At 43.9% G+C, this 19,335-nt stretch overlaps 1 protein-coding gene across 2 annotated transcripts; it reads left to right on the top strand.

Annotated features, from left to right (window-relative positions):
* Nucleotides 1-496: 496 nt before the first annotated feature.
* Nucleotides 497-18,034, top strand: cdc42ep2 (CDC42 effector protein (Rho GTPase binding) 2). Of its 2 annotated transcripts, none has more exons than XM_036547525.1 (2): nt 497-624; nt 15,454-18,034. In XM_036547525.1, the coding sequence occupies exon 2, from the start codon at nt 15,820-15,822 to the stop codon at nt 16,537-16,539; it is 720 nt and encodes a 239-aa protein (XP_036403418.1). In that variant the 5' UTR covers nt 497-624; nt 15,454-15,819; the 3' UTR covers nt 16,540-18,034. The 2 variants fall into 2 exon arrangements, with proteins under 2 accessions (XP_036403418.1, XP_036403417.1); XM_036547524.1 differs by lacking the exon at nt 497-624 and adding an exon at nt 9,210-9,544.
* The last annotated feature ends 1,301 nt before the right edge of the window (nt 18,035-19,335 follow it).

The raw sequence follows: 19,335 nt of genomic DNA, 5'->3' as shown, positions 1-19,335 counted from the left end.
TCAAATATTGGATTAACTCTACAAAATGTCATGCAGTGATTACAAATTATAGTGAACTTCGAATGATGCGATTTTGACATGGTTTAAAACCATTAACCGTTTAACAAACTCAAATTCAAGCAGAGTGCCATTGGACCCGCTGCAGTATCAAATTAAGGAATTATGGAGCAAAGTTTTATTTAAATGCTCCTAATTTATTTGTAATATATCTTATACATGATGGATATTGTATTCCCCTTTCATTACTCAAAATAGCACGAGTTTAAGGACGTTAAGGACTCTTGCTGTTATATCTAAGCTGTCCTAAATTAGCGGGCTACATTCACCGCGAGCACCGTTCCCATTGATAAAGCCCCGCTGTCGGTAATAACAGGAGCCGTGTTGTGACAGTTTAAACAAAGGTCATTGATCCTCCTACCCGGAGCCCACACTGACTCTCCCACTTTCATAATCTCAACAATAGGCTGTTACCAAGCGACCGTTTGCGGAGGGGAGCGGGGGGAGCGCTGGACGCTACTCGAACCGTCGTCGGATTTATCTAGGCTCTCCGAGGCAGTGATTATGGATGTAGCGGGAATGCAAAGCACAGTGTCGGATGTCCTACGGCTCAGACAGAAGAAATAGGTGAGTCTATGAAACTTAGAGCATTTTGGGAAGGGGGCAGGGAAGTAAGTCTAACTTCACATCAGGTATGAATATAACAGTCTGCGTTAATAGATGTAGGCTAAATGCAAGATGAACAATTAGCCAAAGCAGGAGATAGGCTCGAGGCGACGGAAAACTATACGCATGTTATGAAGTTAGTTATAAAGCTGTTTCTTTCTGGAAAACAATGGTATGTAAGGTTGACAGCGGTCTAAAGATAACATTCTACAAGTTAAAGAGAGAAGCAGGGGCAAGTTCGTTGATGAATTGTGATGAGAGAAAAGTTTAATTCTGTAGTTATTTCAAAAATAACGAGTATGTTTTTTTTTTTAATCCGCTGAATCTCACTGTTGACGTTATGTTGTATTGTTCTATATCCTTGTTGATGAACTTAAATTACAACTGAAGAATGTGTGCTGCGCAACAGGGTTCACCGATCCCCGATGAGCGCGTTCTCTGCTTTCTTTCCACTGCTCTGTGTCGAGGAATGACGCATGACAAGTGTTCTGGGGGCACTGGGAAGGGGAGAATGACCCCCTTTCAAATTGTAGCTGCAGTTTGTCAAAGTTTAATAACGTAGGGTGCTGAATGTGTTGTCAGGGGAAACCGCCTTCCGTCAGCATAGCGCCATTGTGCGTGTCGCATTGTTGCCTGTGTTTTTTTAATCATACCACCACTGCTAAAAGTGAAATTCAACAGCGGGCTACTTTTTAAACTGATGACCTGGTTTGTTTATTTAATCAAACACTATCGAGCAAAAAACACCAAGAGCAAAAGTTGTTCATCGGCTTTAGCTGATAATTGTTAATACTTGAAGGTTTGCCAAGCTAGACAGTTAAGTAATTAAATGTAATTTGTGAAGGCACATCCATACCAAACGCAAACCAGCATTTATCAACCACGTCCTGCTGCAGGTGAGAGCGAGTTTGCCCTTTCTGACTCTGAACTCGTCGACTAAATCCTTGTAGTTTTTATGTTACTATGCATGTTGTGGAGATAGGTGGCTAGATAAACTGTGCACGTCTAAGAGTCGTAGTACTGTTGTTTCAGACCTGGTTTACCACCTTTTGAAGCTCCAAGATAATGTGTGAAACACTAGAGACGCGTTTGAATGTTCCAGCGACTGTCACCCCTCAGCCACCTTATTTTATGAATGTCTACATTAGTGGTGTTCAAAAAGATTCTTTTTAGTGATTCGGTTCCTTTCGTTCAGTACAATAAAATGATTCGAATCTTTGACTTACTGATTCATTCATTTCCATATCCGTTGCGGCGGCATACATGAATCTGTAAATAGTTTTATTGCATTTTAAAAATTACTTTACATTGTTCCAAACATCATGTCCATTATGAGCCTGCTCAGCGGCAAAACAGCACGTGTGAAATTAAATGTTAATGAAAGTAATAATAATTAAATGGTAATACTCATTACGTGAAACTGCACCATGGTATTCAAACAATCATGCAGCCGCAAAGTAGGCCTATACTTCGTCTTTAGGAAGGTAATAGAACCCCGCATCCCACATTTTAACAAGTAGACCGAGTACAGTTGGAACACTTTTTTGCATTACCACACAAAAACTAGTAACTGAAAACATGATTTTTCATATATTTCCTTTGCTTGTCTACTAAAAAAGTAATGATTAATAGTATCTATAAGTAGTTCATATTTTCCACAATTAGCTCAAAAACACAAGGAGCATTTTTGTTACCACTGTACCCCTGTCAGGTACAGTTGGAACAGTACCATGGTACAGTTGAAAAACCCATCTGTAATGCTGTAAAGGTGCCTAACCAATTCATTGCAAATGTAAAATACCTTTTAAAAATGACCATTCTACAAAAATATGTAATTTCACTTCATCATTTTATTTATTGAGCAACAGTTAAAAGTAGTTAATTTGTAAAACATGGAACAGCAATTGCAAACAGCAATAAAATATCTAATTTCAGTTCATCATTTTATTTATTGAGCAACAGTTAAAATAGTTAATTTGTAAAACATTGAACAGCAATAATAACACAGATGGAGGCTACAACTACACAACTAATTCAAACAATAACAGTAGCCTAATAAAACATAAAAACAATACAAATAGCAGTCATTCAGTCACTTACTCTCTCACTCAGTCACCTCAGTCACTCACAGTGGTGGCAAATGTAGTTGTGGCCTCCATCAGTGCATTCTACATGCGACCACATGCCACAGATGGAGCTAGAAATCCATTGCTCCCCTGGCCAGGACCTTGTATACCATTCATCACAGACAATACACTGAGTGTCCTCTGTACTTTTCTTTTTTTGCTTTTTTCCTCCCTCCCTTTGTTCTGGTAAGATTTTCCATTTCACCTTTTGGGAACACTTTTTTCCCCAGAGCATAAAGCTGCTGCCTTTCTGACATAAGACTGCAGCTTGAGCTCTGCTCAGCAGTAAAAACTGCATTGCAGCCCTTGTACCCTGAGGGTAGCATACTTGAGTCCTGCTCGGTAAGGTCCCTTTTCTTTTTGATGTATCGGGCCAGGGTAGCAAGGGGAATGCTCAACTCCTGTGCCATGCTCCTAATTGATTTTCCTTCCTCAACTGCTTTTGAGGCCCTCTCTAAGAGATCTGCTGGCACTCCCCTATTTGTGCTCCTAACTCTGAAACGGGGCATCCTGCAACAGGCATAGCACACACACATAAACAAAAAAGCCTACAGGCTATGCTACATTTGTATTTTGCTTGTTAGTTTGCCTGTCCAAACAACAAAATCTGTTATTTTATTTCCTTTAAATGAACTCTGTAACTGCATACCTTATGAACATAACCACCTAGAAATGGTGTACCAACTGTACCCATTTACCACTTTGCATATTTCACAACACGCCATAATATCCTTATATCCTTCATGTTAGAAAATGTCAATTATTAATAGACGGTTCAAGTATCACAGACATCAAATTTTGTTTTGTCTTCCCACGTTGTCTAAATATGACTCTTAACTTGTAATCTTAAACCGTGCAACTAAACAGCATGTGACGCAATAGGATTCTATCGGGGGTACAGTTGATAAAAAGTTTCAGCTGTACCCCGCTGACCACCTCTCACATTTCTCTGGATTCTACGATAATCTTGAGTGACACCAAGTCATGAAATTTGTCAGTTTTTAAGAGCACAGATTAAAGATTACAATAATCTAAGTTCAGTTTAACTGTCATATAAGCAAAAGAAACTATTCAATGTGAAAGGGAGATGGTGAAGTGAAAAATTTACCTGTGAAAAAAAACTTTTGCCGATATCTTCTGACCGGAGAAGCGCACGTACTTCAAATTTCCCATGATCAAAGAGGACGCTAATACGCGTGTGCTGAGTAAAAATCAGAGATCAGGCTTGTCGCGCACGCACGTTATTTGACGTGTTTCAACTGTCCTTCTGTTCCAACTGTACTCGGTCTACCCTACATGTCATTTGCTAAAAGTTAAAAAAAAGCGCTGAGGAAAAAAGAGCCACGCTTATATCCGAAGCGAAAAACTTCGTTTAACAAGTTTTGAACTAACCGAGCCCAAACATTTTTTGTCTTAATCTTGTTAATTTTACCGTTTCTGTATGTTAGCACTGAAATTGTATAAGAAAACAAAAAAAGAGAGAAAATGACCCACTGTTCAATAAGCCATATCTGACCTTTTATATGAAAACAATGGACTTCCATGGCTGCATGCAATTTATCCAATTAAACTTCATTATCAAATTCTCTTCCCTGGGACATAGCAAGCCTTTATATCTACCGCTGCAGTCAGGTGAGGGGTGAATGTCCACCTGGCTTCAAGTGAGATCATTGCTGAAAATGTGACGTGCTTCTCTCAAGGTCCTGTTTGAAAGTTCGTCAGCTGGTGAAGGAAAGTTCACTTAAAACGTACAGCAAAATCAGCTGTGTCTTCAGTAACATCATTAGAAATGCTCATTTTGAATACCATCCAAATCTGATGTAATGTAAAGTGATCAATGGTTGTAGCCATGCATGAATGCCATTAATGTTTCCAAGAACATCTGAGTGCACAAAATGAAGATCTCTTGATTTATCAGAGCAGAAACATCCAGCATTCCTCTGTGAGAGAACATATTTTGTATTAAATGACAATGCCAATTTTTTTTTTTAATAAAAACCTAGATTTTCTTTAAGATGTCCTCTCCAAGTCAAGCAAAGTTTGACCGATGGTAAGATTTGGACATGCTTTGATATGGAGTGTTGAGAGTGGAGGTGTTGATGTGATGAGACTGAGGCAAAGCTGCAGCACAATACTGCAACCTTTTGCATAGAATGTGCAACACCACAGGCTTCAAAAGTGAATACACATTTTGATTTAATGCTATTTCAAGCTAGCCCTCCGGTCTTGTGGAATTTCAGCAGGGACTCTGCAGTTTAGGCACAGCCTCTGATGTTTAAATGCCACCACAGTCAGGGACAGATGTGAGTGTGATAATTTGATCCGGTCTTTTGTTTGCTTTTTGTGTGGCAGCGCTTGTGATGGCCTTTGTTTCGGTGTGTCACGTTTCTCACCCGTTTAATGCTGTTAGTTTTTGGCCTGTTAGCTCATGGCATCTGGAGCTTATTTAGAGTGGGACGGAAGGCCCAACTCAGGAAAAACAGTTGGCCTTCGTCCGGGGCACCCCCCAACCAACCACACACCACACACACCCCCAAAACAGCCTCAAACTAGCCATTTCCTAAATCCTGTCTCTACGGGATATTTATTTCCACACATTTCTCTGGAATGGTAAGTTTATTTATGCAGATTATGAAGGATTCCTGCAAAAAAATGTGCTTGCGTAAGAGTTTGGTCTAAAACTGCCAAGCTAAATTTAGTGTGTGTGGGGCTATAATATTATTAAAGGACTGGATTGAAAAATGCTGTTGTTTAAGCTTGGTCATCTATTTGTGTATTCACTGCATGTTATCTAGGAAGAGCAACAAACTGTATCTGACACATCCCAACCCTGAAAGGTTCACTGTGAGTCCACATCGTCCTGCTGTCCAGGAGGCCATTTCAGTCTCTGTTGGGGAAAAGTGTCTCTCATTATGTTGGTGAATCAGGAAACAGGCCTTTTTTTCCAGTCAGCGAGAGGTCAGTTCTCAGCTGGTACAAATGGCCACACTTTGCTTTAATTTTTTAATGCTCTTTTATGCAACCCTGTTTTGAAGTCAGCAATTACACACAAGGCTCCCTGTGACAACCTTGGCAGTTGCTCAGGAACGCTGAAGTGAGGCAAATGCAATTCTTCGATACACTCACACACAGGCAGCGGCTGTGTTTCATAGTGCAAGTTACACACTGAACTACAGAGACGTGGCCACCAATTGGAGGATAAGCATTACTCCACTGATGTCATCCAAGCAAGTTGCAGGTTTCTCAAATAGCAGGGTGCATAGGAGCGGCAAGACAAGGAAACAGGCAGATGTACCCACCCTTTTCCCTGGCAGAACAAAGGCAATTTTTGAGCTCCGGGTCATTATCAGCAGAATGTCCACACATGCTGGTTCAGTACTGAGGGCCGTGAGGCTCAGCCCGCAGTCAAGCCCATCACCTTGAAGATGGAGCTGCTCTAGACACCCCCAAGGCTGTGGGAATGTAGATGGTTTATTATAGATGAATCATTATGACTAATATTGCAGTCTCTTTCGCCACTAAGGTGGAGTGCAGTCCCTACACAGTACAATATAAATTGTCGCTGTGCTAAGCACTGCTGGAAACACAAGAAAATGTGTAAATCACAAAAAAGTGACTTGTGAAAGGCAAAATGACGATTCTGTTTGGTCACTGGGATGATGTTCTCATCATGTAGATGATCCTTCAAGAAGCACTGATGGTTTCTGGGTGGTTACACCCATATTGACAGGAATGGGTCGATAACACCAGGGGGTGCAGACTACTTGCATCTTCTCACCAGATGAACAGATTATCCATTAAACACAATCCAGCATCACGTCATGCATTCTCTTTCACAGCATGCAACAAGCTGCCATCTGGCAAGTGTTTGTAAAAAAGCAGTTATTTTAGATTACCAGATGGGCTGATTTAGGTTAAGCTCCTGTCAAAAAACCCCGCTGAATCCTTGTTGTTGGTGTGACAAAGTCACAGATAACAGAGGTACTAGGACTCACAATCATCAGTCAGTTTCTTCCTGCAGCTCCCCATAAGGCTCCCTTGCTGATTGGCTGGTGAAGATCACATGCTCCACCCATGTCCCTGTCTAAAAAGAGGCCTATTTTACATCAGTGCCTGAGTGAAAGGCGCTCTCCCTCTACAATGCTGATGCTTGCCATGTTGGTGTTTTTGACTGGGTGGACCCCGCAGTCATGATAAATGACGAGCTGTTACAGAGGAAACATGAATGAGTGATGTGTGATTAAAAACATGGATTCATCCACCCAAGATCTGCCTGCCCGCCTGATAGATTTGTTTGTGTGCCTTTGCAAGTTAGCCTCAGGAGCTCTGACCTGAGGTTGGGGGGTCACCAGAGAGGGTGTCCATACAGGCTAGGTGCTGAGCTCACTTCCCAAAAATGAGGGCACAATTCTGCCACACAGTGCACTTTCTGCATTGTTAATCAGAAAAGGAGTCAACCAGTTCCAACCGTTTCCTTCCTGTAGAAATATTCTGGCAGATAGAGGTTTGCAGTTTGTGTGTGTGTGTGTTCGCGAGCACGCATTCTCAGAAGCATGTTTGGGCAATGCTGTGGGATGTGGAATTCCACAAATTTCTGTGGACTATTCAGCAGTTGAAGATTTTATTCATTCTGTAATGTTTTAATAAAATCTTCAAAATGGCTGTCGTGTTCTGTGAATATGGGGTCTATACACACTTTCAGCTGAAATAAGAGCTCAAATCACTGACAGTGAGAAAGTAATCTATGAAGGTAGAATCAACACAGCTGATGGAGTTTGCAGCCAGTACTGTCAATATTTGTGACTTGTGAATTAACATGCTAGTCTGGCTAGTACTGCTAGTCAATCACCCTTGCTTTCTGTATATGGTTTTTTTAGAAAAACTCTTAGGTAGATGTCTTGTAATATTTATAAAATTTATGGGTTTTGGATCTTTTTAGACCTGTAAATGAGAAGCTTGGATTAATGGATTAAAATCCATTATTTTGTCTTTGTGACCCTGTTGTGTGAAAGCCAGTTGTGTGTTACTATCGTATATAACTGTATATCCTCAAGATTCTTACCTTCCAACTCATAGTGTAATTGCTTAATTGGAATCATTGACTGGATGGGATCACCAGCTGTCCCAGGTGTCCATCTGCTGCTGATATAAAGACTGGTAACCCCTTCAGGATTGTGGCTCTCCATGAGTGGTCACCTCTGGTGTATAAGACTGAGCTATGATATGAACTTGTGGGAGGGGCCAAGGAGTAGTTGATCTAATATCAGACCAGGTTTTCAAGAGTTCTTAAGGACGTGGAGTCACTTCTTTCACATGCCTAAGACAGCACTATGAGAACCAGAAATCACCAACCCTGAAAAGATTCCTCCAGATGCATTTCTCGGAATAGAGGATGTTGTGCCTGTCCTTTTAGATCAAATAAAAACTTGATTGCCTCTTACATTATTTGGACACCTGTGAGTTTGCCCCTAGGCAAGAGATGTGCAAGAGATGTAATACTGCCTGAATGGGTGCTTGAATTTCGTCTATGTGCTGGCACGGACTTGCCGAGGGCCTCTGACGTCAGGGTTCGTTCACGGAGTGCAAGAAATAAGACCGCGCACTGCGGGGGTCTGGTGCATGCGTGCTCCTCTCGTAAAGTGCGGCTTTGTGTCAGTGATAGCGCCTCGGCGCTGAATGGCCGTGCTGGAACTTCCAGCAATGAGGAAGGACTTCTGGATTTTGTAGGAGCCGCTGAAACTCTGGTGCGGAGATCCGGGGAATTGGAATAGCAGCTGGAGATATTACCGCATTTTCTGTTTTTACATGTGCGTGAAATAATACATTGAAGCCATCTACTCAGATAATTGTGTATTCGTATCTACTATACATCCCATTGCGCTCAGATTCGTAACAGCTTCTTTGGCCAGCAGATCTTGACGGTAACCTCTGTAACAGGGAACACAAGTATATTGTAAATTGATTTGGAATTCAGAATGGAAGTGAAACAAACTTATCTGTGGCACATTGGAAGTGCCTTATCTGTGGCACATTGGAGGTGTAGGCTACCTGATTATCGGCAGTGACGTTGCTGATCATATCTCCTGTGCATCTTATCAAAAAACGTTTAAAGACTAGTATAATAAATAGACTTTGAGCTTATTTATGCTTGTTTATTATGTTTCTGGGTATGGCAGTACCCACACATTTACTGTAGTAATCGCTTCCTAGACACTCTACATTCGTAACAAGTCCTGGCTCGTCGTGTTGTGGTAAAACGAGTTAACGCAAGTCCTGTTTACAGCATTCCCTTGCTGGTAAAGGTCTTTATATTCCCTGGCATTCTGAACCAGTTATTCCAGAAGATAACATGCGTGTGGTGTATTTGCATGCTTTGTACGGATTCCCGTGCCGTGGTTTCATATGTGCCGTGTATTGAACGCGGAGAACAAGCCGCTGGCGAAAGAGAGTGGAGACAGAGAGAGGGAGAGAGGAGGGAGAGAGGAGGGGTAGCCTATTAGTGAACCAGGTCTCAGATTCAACCGTATCAGCATTTGGCCACTGCATGTACGGGTATCAAGTGAAGGAGGGGTTATTTTTATAGCAGACGCGGCAGACTCATCAGCATCTCTGAACACAGAGTCCGTGATATTGAACTGTATCAGGAGTCGCATTGGCAAAGGACAGCTCAAGGGTTCTGTAGGCTACTGTTACAAGAGGTCTTCCTTGTAAAAGAGTAAGAGTGGCCATCGAAACGGACACGTCTGAATTTGGAGGTAAAGTCCCCCGCAGGTGGCCAGTGTTTACTAAACGATTGTGCATGTGTGATAATGTAGCGTGATGCGAATGCGTGCCAAGACCGTGCAGTTTAAAACCCTGTTTTTAAGGTGACCTGACTCACCTGTGTAAAATTGGGTTATGGGGAGGGGCAGTGCGGGGATGGGATGACAGGTTTGTTACAAATGAAAAACTGCATTTGTAACAGTGCCGTAAAAATAAGATGCTCTGCCATATGTATTTGGTCTAAAACGGCAATATTTTTGATCAATCAAAGTGTAGTATTAATCCATAAACACCCCGTTGAACACCAGCGTTTAAGGATGTAGTAATCGGAAACGATTCCTCAAAGGACTGTCCTCCAAATATTATTTAAAAAGGTAGTCCTCTAAGTTCGGAAGTCTGGTAGTTGCAGAGCTTGTCCCCTGATACTTAGCTCTATAAACAACAGGATGCAGGAAATCAATTGTCTTTGGATGAAGAACACGACGTTCTGTTTTCTCAAAGTTGTCGGAATCTTAAATAACGACACTTTTTTGTGTGGACCCTCATGTCACATTGACTTTGGTATTGCAGGCGTATCGGAGGTCAGGAGTCCCGGTTCAAGATGAAAGTTTTCACATATGGATTAACCTGCAATTTTCGACAGCAGTGCGGCCCTTATCTGGTTTTCCACCGCGGTTGGTTCCAAGGTTTCTAACGTTTTCTCAGAAACTACGGATACAATTTCCCCATATGTTTACAATGCCTGCATCTGTCCACAGCCTCTTGATGTTGAAATCTTAGATGGCTTAAGCGGACTTTTCCAAATATAAACATGGGTGTTTCTTCTTTTGTTGCTTACATTAGCGAAATTATAGACAGAAATACAATAATAGGTAAGCGTGGACGTGCAAGATAGGCTACATTTTAGTGTTTTCTATTTTAAAAGTGAAAACGAAGATTAAACCAAAAGTGCTCATAAATAACGCCAAACATTCAAACTCATATTTTGGAACCCTTGATTGTATTCAAGGCTACAGACTTCCCGCTGTCCGTTTTTTCTTTATATCCCTGGAGGGGATTATTATGAATAAATTCCGTAAAATATTCGGATCACGTGATTGCCATGGGGCATAAACGGTCGCGTAACTCTTCAACCGCTTTGACTACGGACTTTGAATGGTGACAGTGAGAGCTTTGTTCCAAACGTACTGTTGCAGTCCGCGTTGCGCAGACAATGGCATTTTCAAATACGAGACAGCGTTCTCTGTGTGCACGCTCTATGGCAGCGAAGCAAAAATTCTGCCACCGTATGTCCCGTCGATTAGCTCATAAGTTAATAAGCTTCTCAGATTGGGTCACTGTGCCCCAATGGCTTAAATGAGGCAAGTTAAGTACCCCAGCCCCACAAAACGTAATGTTGTGATCATAACCTATACACCCCAATGACTGAATGCATTTATATTGCATTTGTGCGAATTTTAAGTTTTCATTCAAATTTACCTGAAGGTGATACTGTGAAAGACTGCCACCTAGTGTCGTGGCATGTGTACACAGAATATAAGTACAGTACTTCGTTTTGGAAATTTCATTAGAAGTGAAAAATTTCCATTGTTTGCCCTGTAGATTTTTTTTTAATGAAGACATACAGACATCTTCAAAATAAGTGAATCATGTTCAAGTTCTGCGCTTGGCTGATCTTCACAGCAGATTGGGCGGAAAGAGGGCAGAGCCAATCTCTTTTTACTGTTTCAGTTGAACACTTTAATTTATTAAACAATTTACCATTAATCACAGCAGTGTCCCACTTGGAATTAGACCCCACAACCACCTGCTCACAGTCCCAGTAGTTCAGTCAGCACCTGTGACATCTTGCCCACTGCATGGTATTACCTATGCTGGTATCCAAACTCACTGCTTCTGTGATGCAGTCCTTTTCATGGCATTGGTAAGAGCAGCATGCACTCTTCTCTGTGGCTGAAATTGTTTTTGGAAGATTGGGGTAGTCTTGGTGTCTTAGTGGCTTGAGCAGTGCCCCACAGAGTCAACCAACAGCCAGCCCAGCACCTTTGATTTCCTTAGCTGTGCATTTCTGTTGTTGGTACAGTGCGTTAAGCGGGTTCATGGTTCGATATCTTCCTGACACCAGTATGCTGCAAGTTTGCATTCTGCCTCTCCACTGTGGCGCTTCACATTACCAAAATGGGCTGGTCTTATGATCACCCTGGGGTTGGCTACATTTGGGACGGACCATGACTCAGTTAGTTCACCCTGGCTGAACCAAAACCCCTGAGGTTTTTACTCAACACATTTTCAGTATGTCATTCACTGCCATCACACGTGAAGGAAGGAAGATAGTGTCCTTGAAGAGTGCTGATGAAATGCACACACACACACACACACACACACACACACACACAGACACACATGCATTCAAACATAAACCTAAGCCTAACATTCTCACAATATGACTGTGACATTGTTGCAATGCGCTAGCACACACTGCCAAGCACCAGGAACGATGCTATGACATTGTGAGTTAACTTGGTTGCTTTTGCTATGATCATGCACTGGAACACTCATATCTCTAGAGAAAGAACAGCCAGTTACAGACTCTCTGTATCTTTGAATCTTTCTTTGCACCCAGGCAATCCTATATCATTATTTCTGTTTTTCCTGTTTCCCTGCCTTCACCACATGATCTCTTTTATTACCTGTGCATGCAGTAACAAGGCCCCTGGTTCAGATGACTAATACCATGTGAACTCCCTGTGAGAACTACTGCCCCAAAGAAGCACAAACATCTTAACCACTTTGGCTGGGAAACCTGTCCTGGAGGCTCGGAAAGGGTTGGGGCAGAACACTTGTCCATATCACTTGTTACAGCTCGTATCGCTCTGATCAGACAACCTTACTGGTCTCCGCTTTTAAAATGAATGCTACTTCTGGCAGTTATCCAGAATAAATCACCATCCCACATCAGAAATGCCCTGCCTGTTGTTTTTTTGGCAGGCTGTGGTGATATACAGCTTTTATGAGCTGAACCAAAACAGCTGGGTAAATCAAGAAGCATCATGCAGGTGATGAAGTGGAGTAAGGGCTTTGGGCTGTTAAATGGGCTGCTTAATTGTTAGCTGTTATGTGGATTTGTGGCAGTTGGGTTATCACTCTATTGATGATGACGTTTGTATTAGAGGGGAGGCGCTTGCACAGTTCTCAGCACGAAGATACTCAGACACACAGAGGGATTCTGGGTAGGACAGAGTCGGGAGATCTGGCCACCATCTTTTAAGATTTTGACTCTTTGTTTTCATCTGGTGTTATGCATTCTGCAATAATGTATTGATTCTTTATGAATGGTGTAGTGTTACTTGATTCTTGTGTTTGTTTCCCTGCGTGGGTGGGTGTAATTTGTAATTCTGGGCACCTGTAAAACAGCTTGTGGATGAGAGAGGGGCTGCCAGTGGAGAAGAATAGGAAAAATCATTTAGATGAGTGAACAAGTTCTCTGGTGTTAACTAATGACATCCTGAATCTTGTATAACAACTTTGTGTGTGTGTGTGTGTGTGTGTGTGTGTGTGTTTGCATTAAGTCTCTGTATTTCAGTATGTCTGTGAGTGTGGGTGTGTGTGTCCGTGAGAGAAAGAGCGAGAGAGAGAGAGACAGAGAGACAATGCACAATGTCTGTGTGTGTGTCTTGTATTCGAGCGTGCGCTTGTGAGTGTGTTTCTCGACAGCATGTTTTGGTGTATTAGGTCATCGGTATGTGATCATCACTGGTCCTGCAGTCCTGTGTACTCTAGGTTGAGTTTACCAGACTGTATAGATGAGCTGCAGTGCGTTACTGATTGCCTCAGGGTATTTAATGGAGGGTTGGTGGGACACAGGGTCACATCGCACTGACACATGAGGGCTTTATGGAAGACCTCAGCACCAGTAATGACAGCTCACTCTAATCAATGGCAGTCATCACTGCCTCGGTTTGGAAGTTTGGCCGACGCTGCGCTTTGCAGACAGAGTGCTCTTCACTGTGACAGCAATGTGTCATGTGCTGGCATGCGAAGTGTCCATCAACACCGTTCCTGTTGGCTGAAGTCCTAACAGAGGGACAAAATGAGTGCCTGCAGTGTCCTTTATATTGCATTAAATTACACTACATTATTGTTATTTAGCAAATGCTCTTATCCAGAGTGACTTACTTAGATCACAATTTCACCCATTTACATAACTGTATATTTACTGAGGCAATTGAAGGCCAAGTACCTTGTCCAAGGATACTATAGCAGTGTCCCAGCAGGGAATTTAACCAGCGACCTTTGTGTTATGAAAAGTCCTAACAGAGGTTTACAAAATGACTGCCTACAATGTGCTTTCCCAGCACTCCCCTGTTCCCTGCTGATATGGAAAAAAAAACAAATACACTCACACTCCACTTTCTCTTCCTCTGGGAGGAATTGTCCAAAACAAACTCTTGGAGTCCATTATGTACATTTTTGGTACTTTATGAATGAATGTGACAATCTGTTTTGGCCCCTGATTTCCTCACTTTTCCATGCTTGGCATGTTTGTGTTGACAGGAGAGACCTGCCTGTATTTTTTTGTGAAATAAGAACTATTGTTGTCGAGGTTTCTGTGGCTATGGCAATCAGCAACAGAGTCTCTGCTTGGTAATGTTGTTTCCTGTTCTCGGTGTTGCTGTTTGCGGAGCCTGTTGGTTAGTTGGGTGTAACTGAAGTGGTAAGGTGGAACCTGTGGGGGGTGGGAGGGGTTGGAGAACATTCTGTGAGCCACCCGCTTTGGCCGTCCCCTCTGCCTTATTTCTCTTGGTTGTAACCTGAGGAGCATGATGTCATGTCTGATGTGTGTGCCAAACCTGCGACCCCGCACCTGAGGGGAGGTAGATCAAAGGCAGTCTGAGCCCCGAGGACCACGCCCCACCAGGCACAGTGAGCTAGCTGACCCGCGGATCCATCCAATCGCCACAGCTGCTGTGGGAGGTTAATGCGCCAGAGTTTCATCTGACGCATTGAACTCTTGCCATTGCTGCCTCTGTGATGCGGCACTTTCAATGCTAACATGCTGCAGAAATCCAAACCTGACCTCAAGCAGAAGCGCATTCGACCGAAACCACTTATTACGTTCATCCTAGTCATTCAGCATCACGTGTATCAGCCGTGTTCCCTTCTCTTGTGTACTGTGCATTTTGTATGTCCATCAGACCATTAAATCCACTTTGTGCTCTTGCTTTATGAGTCACGCTGGATAAAGGCTTAATGTAAAACTTTAAAACTGTTAATTTTTATGGTGTTTGCATAACCTTGGCAATGAGAGCCAAGAGAACCGGGCAGAGGCAGGGTGCTCCTCAGGCACAGCTCTGCGATGGCAGCATGTGATGTGAATGTGGGTGGGACCTTCAGCACGCGGGGGGGGGGGGGTCTTGTACCCGGAGAGGCAGGAAGAGTCAGGTGTAGGCTGTTTGTCTCTGTTTGACTGTTTGACCACAGAGTAGCAGTTGACTCTTCTCCCCTGGAGGGCTGTGTGGGGCAGGAGCTGTTAATGTGTGAGGTGCAGGCAAAGGGGAGGAGGGGTACAGATGCAAAACCAGACTGTTCCTCCTCCTGTTCCTCTGTCCGATGGCTGGGAGCCCACTCTGAGTCATCAGGGAATGATGGCATATAAATAAGGATAACAGGTTTTGTTTCTAATGGCAATTTGTTTTGTGCATCCAGCTCCAAAAGAGGAATACATTTCTGTAGGTTAAGCAAAGCTGTCATTAATGGTGTAAGGACTGTTGTAGTTTATCTCATACCTGTTTGTTTCAGTGGACCTTTTCCAAATGTACAGTTAGACAGAGCTCAACACTGGCAGTTAAGGTAATGTGATTAAAGTGTCGATTTTAATTAGACATTTTTTCTTTGGTTTCAGAAAGCCTGGAGACACTGCCCCTGGACTCCCCTGGAAGAGCCTGACGGAAGAGCCGATTGACTGAGCCACCACACTTCCCATCCACACAGGCCTTAGGGTCCTGCAGACTCTCAAACTAGCCACAGTAGAGTTACATAAACACTGCTTCTGATTGGCTGTCTTAATAGAAACTCCCTGCCCCCTCCCTATTTGACCCCTCCATTGTAGAGAACTGATTCGCGCCTGGTAGGGAAGACGGGTGGGGTGCTTCCGAAAAAGCGCGAGGCGGCCCATCTACCCGGCTCAGGGCACACCGGCACCCCCTGGTGCTTTCTCGACAGACCGGCACGGGAGGCCAGCCATCGCTGCTCGGTGAAGGGGCCCAGGATGTCTGCCAAGGCCCCCATTTATTTGAAGAGGGGCAGCCGCAAGGGCAAGAAGGAGAAGCTGCGGGACATCCTGTCATCGGACATGATCAGCCCCCCACTGGGGGACTTCCGGCACACCATCCATATCGGGAGCGGGGGTGGGGAGAACGACCTCTTTGGAGACCTGTCCTTCCTGCAGGGGCGGTTCCACCTGCTGCCAGGGCGGCAGCGCTCCAGCCAGTGCGGAGAGCCGTTCCAGTTCACCCGCACGGCCAGCGTGTGTGGCCACCCGCCCACCTCCGAGAGCTCGCCCCTGCTGAAGAACGCCATCTCCCTGCCTGTCATTGGCGGTGTGCAGGCCATCACGCTGCCTGGCTCCACCCCCACCACTGCTACAGGCCCCGCCCCTGACCAAGCAGCTACCCTGCCCTTGACACAAGCCCCTCCCCCCAAGCCTCCCAGGCTGCACCTGGATGACAAGGCCGTGCCCCTCCCCCGGGAAGCCCTCGCCCCCTCGGCCCTCACCCCGCCCTCCTCGGGGGCATCGCCAGAGACTGAGCACCGCCCCCAGGACCCAGAGGAGCGGCCCTACCTGTCCCATGCTGGCTCCCTGCTCTCTCTGCACTTGGACCTGGGGCCTTCCATCCTGGATGATGTGCTCCAGATCATGGACAAGCACCGTGTAGGCAGTATGGGCGGGGCCTGTGTGCACGGTGGCCGGCAGGAGATCTTTACCTGAGGACCTGCCCACCACCTGAGTCACATGACCACTCCCTCCTCCACTCTTCCTGTTTTGCTGCCATTGGCTTCTTGGGAATCTCCTTGCTTCTAACACTGAGCCTGGCAGGAACTGATGGATTGGTTGTAGAGCACTTGTTCTAGGCTGTTTTCTGAATGTTTTTCCTTTTCCCTTTTGTAATTTTTGTCAAAATTTCTTTTTCAGATAAGTCTTGAAATAGTTTGGTGCGGTTTTCACTGAGTAAGAGACACACAAGTGCTGAGTTTCTTTGCTTCCTGAGAAGTCAAGTATCTGTCCTGGGGATTATAGGTCATATCGTTCATCTCCTTAGGATCCTATATGCAGCCTAGCCAGAGAGAAGGACAACGGGCCTCACCTCCAAGGTGATATTGATGCACTCACTGGCTCACATTTGAAAGGGAATGTTGAGCCGCTCGGCTCCCTCTGTCCTGAGGCGCCTGCAGATGACATCATCGCTAAGGCTTGGAATCTGACCCCATCATTTAGGAGGCCTTTTTCGTACTGTAGCTTGTCTTATAGTCTTTTGAAATTCTTTCCAAAGAAAGCACTGGATTTTAAAAGGAGCCCCCCCCCCTTGGTTCTGCACTCTGATGAGGGTGAGGTCAGCGTTTCTGCCAAGCAGGGAGTGGGGGGGGAATCGATCTCCTGACACCACCCCGATGCCTCCCTGTGAGAGCACCTTCACTGGGCTCTCGCTGGGGGGCAGGGGGGCTTTACTTCATCCCTCTGAACTGTTCTCATGCGCTGCGTCAGACAAAAAGAACCAAAATCTTTTAACTCCCTTGTGAGTTTCTCTTCCCGAAATATGGGCAGCCCATCGATATCGTATCACAGCAGTAAGATGAGAGAAGCTCTGCTCGATAGAAAAACCCTCAGTTTCAAAGGACTGCCATGTCGGCAACGTGTTTGATCAGGGGTGCAGATACCAAGCAGCGGGGGATGCCTGGGGGATGGGGGGAGCAGTTTGGCTGAAGTGAGCCGCATTTGGGTCTTTGGCTTTGGCTTTTTGATCCCTGGGTTTTGTTGATGCTGCGCCTTATCTACAGTCCTGGAGAGCTTGGGGTGGGGCACAAGGCTTTAGTCCACCCTGATTACCATGGGAACAGAAGACATATGCCCATGTTGTCACATGACTGACTGCAGTGGCACTGCCCTGCTCAAGTAAGAGGCATAGATATAGAGAGTCTCTGTCGGACTATATCTGTAAATTTGTAGTTTTTTTTCTTCTTCTTGCAGCTTTTTAATTGACATGAATGCGGATGTTAGTTACTTTTAAGTGAATTTGTGCAAAGCAGCAATAAAGATAATTGTTTATTACAGCAGCACTGATAAAGGTTTGAATAGAAGTTGCAACTTTGTAGAGCCACTGAAGTCAATCAACTGTAAGGGTCCAACATAGGAGATTTGTGAGAATGTCCAGGACTCCTCGTTAAGCCCTGGCCTGTGTTTCCACATTAATAAAGAGTGTAGCCAATGCAGAGGAGGTGCTTGATATTTATGTGTTTGCAGTTACTGCATTCTTTTATATCTGGGATAAGCTGGTGTTCACCGCTCTTTCTGCATGTGATGGGTTAAAATGGCTTTGTATGTTCAGGCTGTGAAGTAATGTACTCATTCTGTTCTGCACTTGCTACAAGCCCAGACATACAGCTGTTTCCACAGTATATCATTAACATTCTTGGTGTCCAACCCACCCAATATAAAATCATGATTGTGATAGAAAGTTTTTATCTGAACAGAGTGACAACTTACCAATGCGTTCTGTTCTTACAAAGCTACTATGACTTCACTTCAACATGGGAGTACTACTTCAGTGCTATGGTAGCTTGGCTCAATAATACAAAAAAATCACAGCAAAATAATGCAAAAAGAATTTAATCAACAAGGACAAAAGACATGCCACGATGTGGTACATGTTGCTGCAAGAATGTACCTAGGCATTGGGTTCCTGGTTATCCCATTGTTCTTCCAGAATGCAACTTTCAGATTCAATTTATATGAATGTGAAAGCAGCCTTTGAAATCAGCAACTGTGCAAGCTGCTATAGATTTATCCTATTAAAAGGGGTTGTCACTCATGTCCCAGAAAGCTGGAGTTCCTATTTTCGCATTTTTCAGGTTTACCTACTTTTGACGGCGTTCAGCATGGTGCTACAACTTGTACAGTAGCAGTATGCCTCGAGGGGGACCCCCATCACAGAGCAGACAGGAAAGGCTGCCGTATTTAAGGCACAGGAAATTTGCACACCCCTGATATTATGTTCAAATGTTCAGTTAGGATGGAGCTCAGTGCTCCTGATTTTACAGTTAATCCTTAATGTACAGTGAATATGATGGAATACTATGAAATATATATATATATATTACTCTACTTCAAAGATACTTTTACCATAAGGTGAATCAAAATGTGGTGCACAGAAGATAAAAGAAGTGACTAAAGTTTGAAGAGACTGAATTCCATTGTCGCTCATAACAGTTCAGGTACATAATCATGCTAACGTATACCATTTAGCCCCACCCCTCCTGGCTGCCATTGGCTGCAGCACTGTTCCATCACATGATTGAACTCTTGTGAAATTCAAAGAACCGTAATGTGTTTGGATCAAACCACTGAAACTTTGTTCCTATGGGAGAATAAATACTTTTGAAGGCTGATGACATTTCATGTTTAGTTGTTTATCAGATATTCTTCAACAAGTCCAGCATATACAAATGTGCATTGATAGGGATGAATACTCTGAATAATAATGAGTTAATGGTCACAGCAAAGGTGTTC

Source organism: Megalops cyprinoides, chromosome 16, assembly GCF_013368585.1.
Source record: "Megalops cyprinoides isolate fMegCyp1 chromosome 16, fMegCyp1.pri, whole genome shotgun sequence".
In the NCBI taxonomy this organism is placed as follows: domain Eukaryota; kingdom Metazoa; phylum Chordata; class Actinopteri; order Elopiformes; family Megalopidae; genus Megalops; species Megalops cyprinoides.
This window is presented reverse-complemented; position numbering and strand designations above follow the sequence as displayed.

Coding starts and splice junctions, on each gene's coding strand:
- cdc42ep2 (XM_036547525.1), top strand. CDS start 15,820: ATGTCTGCCAAGGCCCCCATTTATTTGAAGAGGGGCAGCCGCAAGGGC.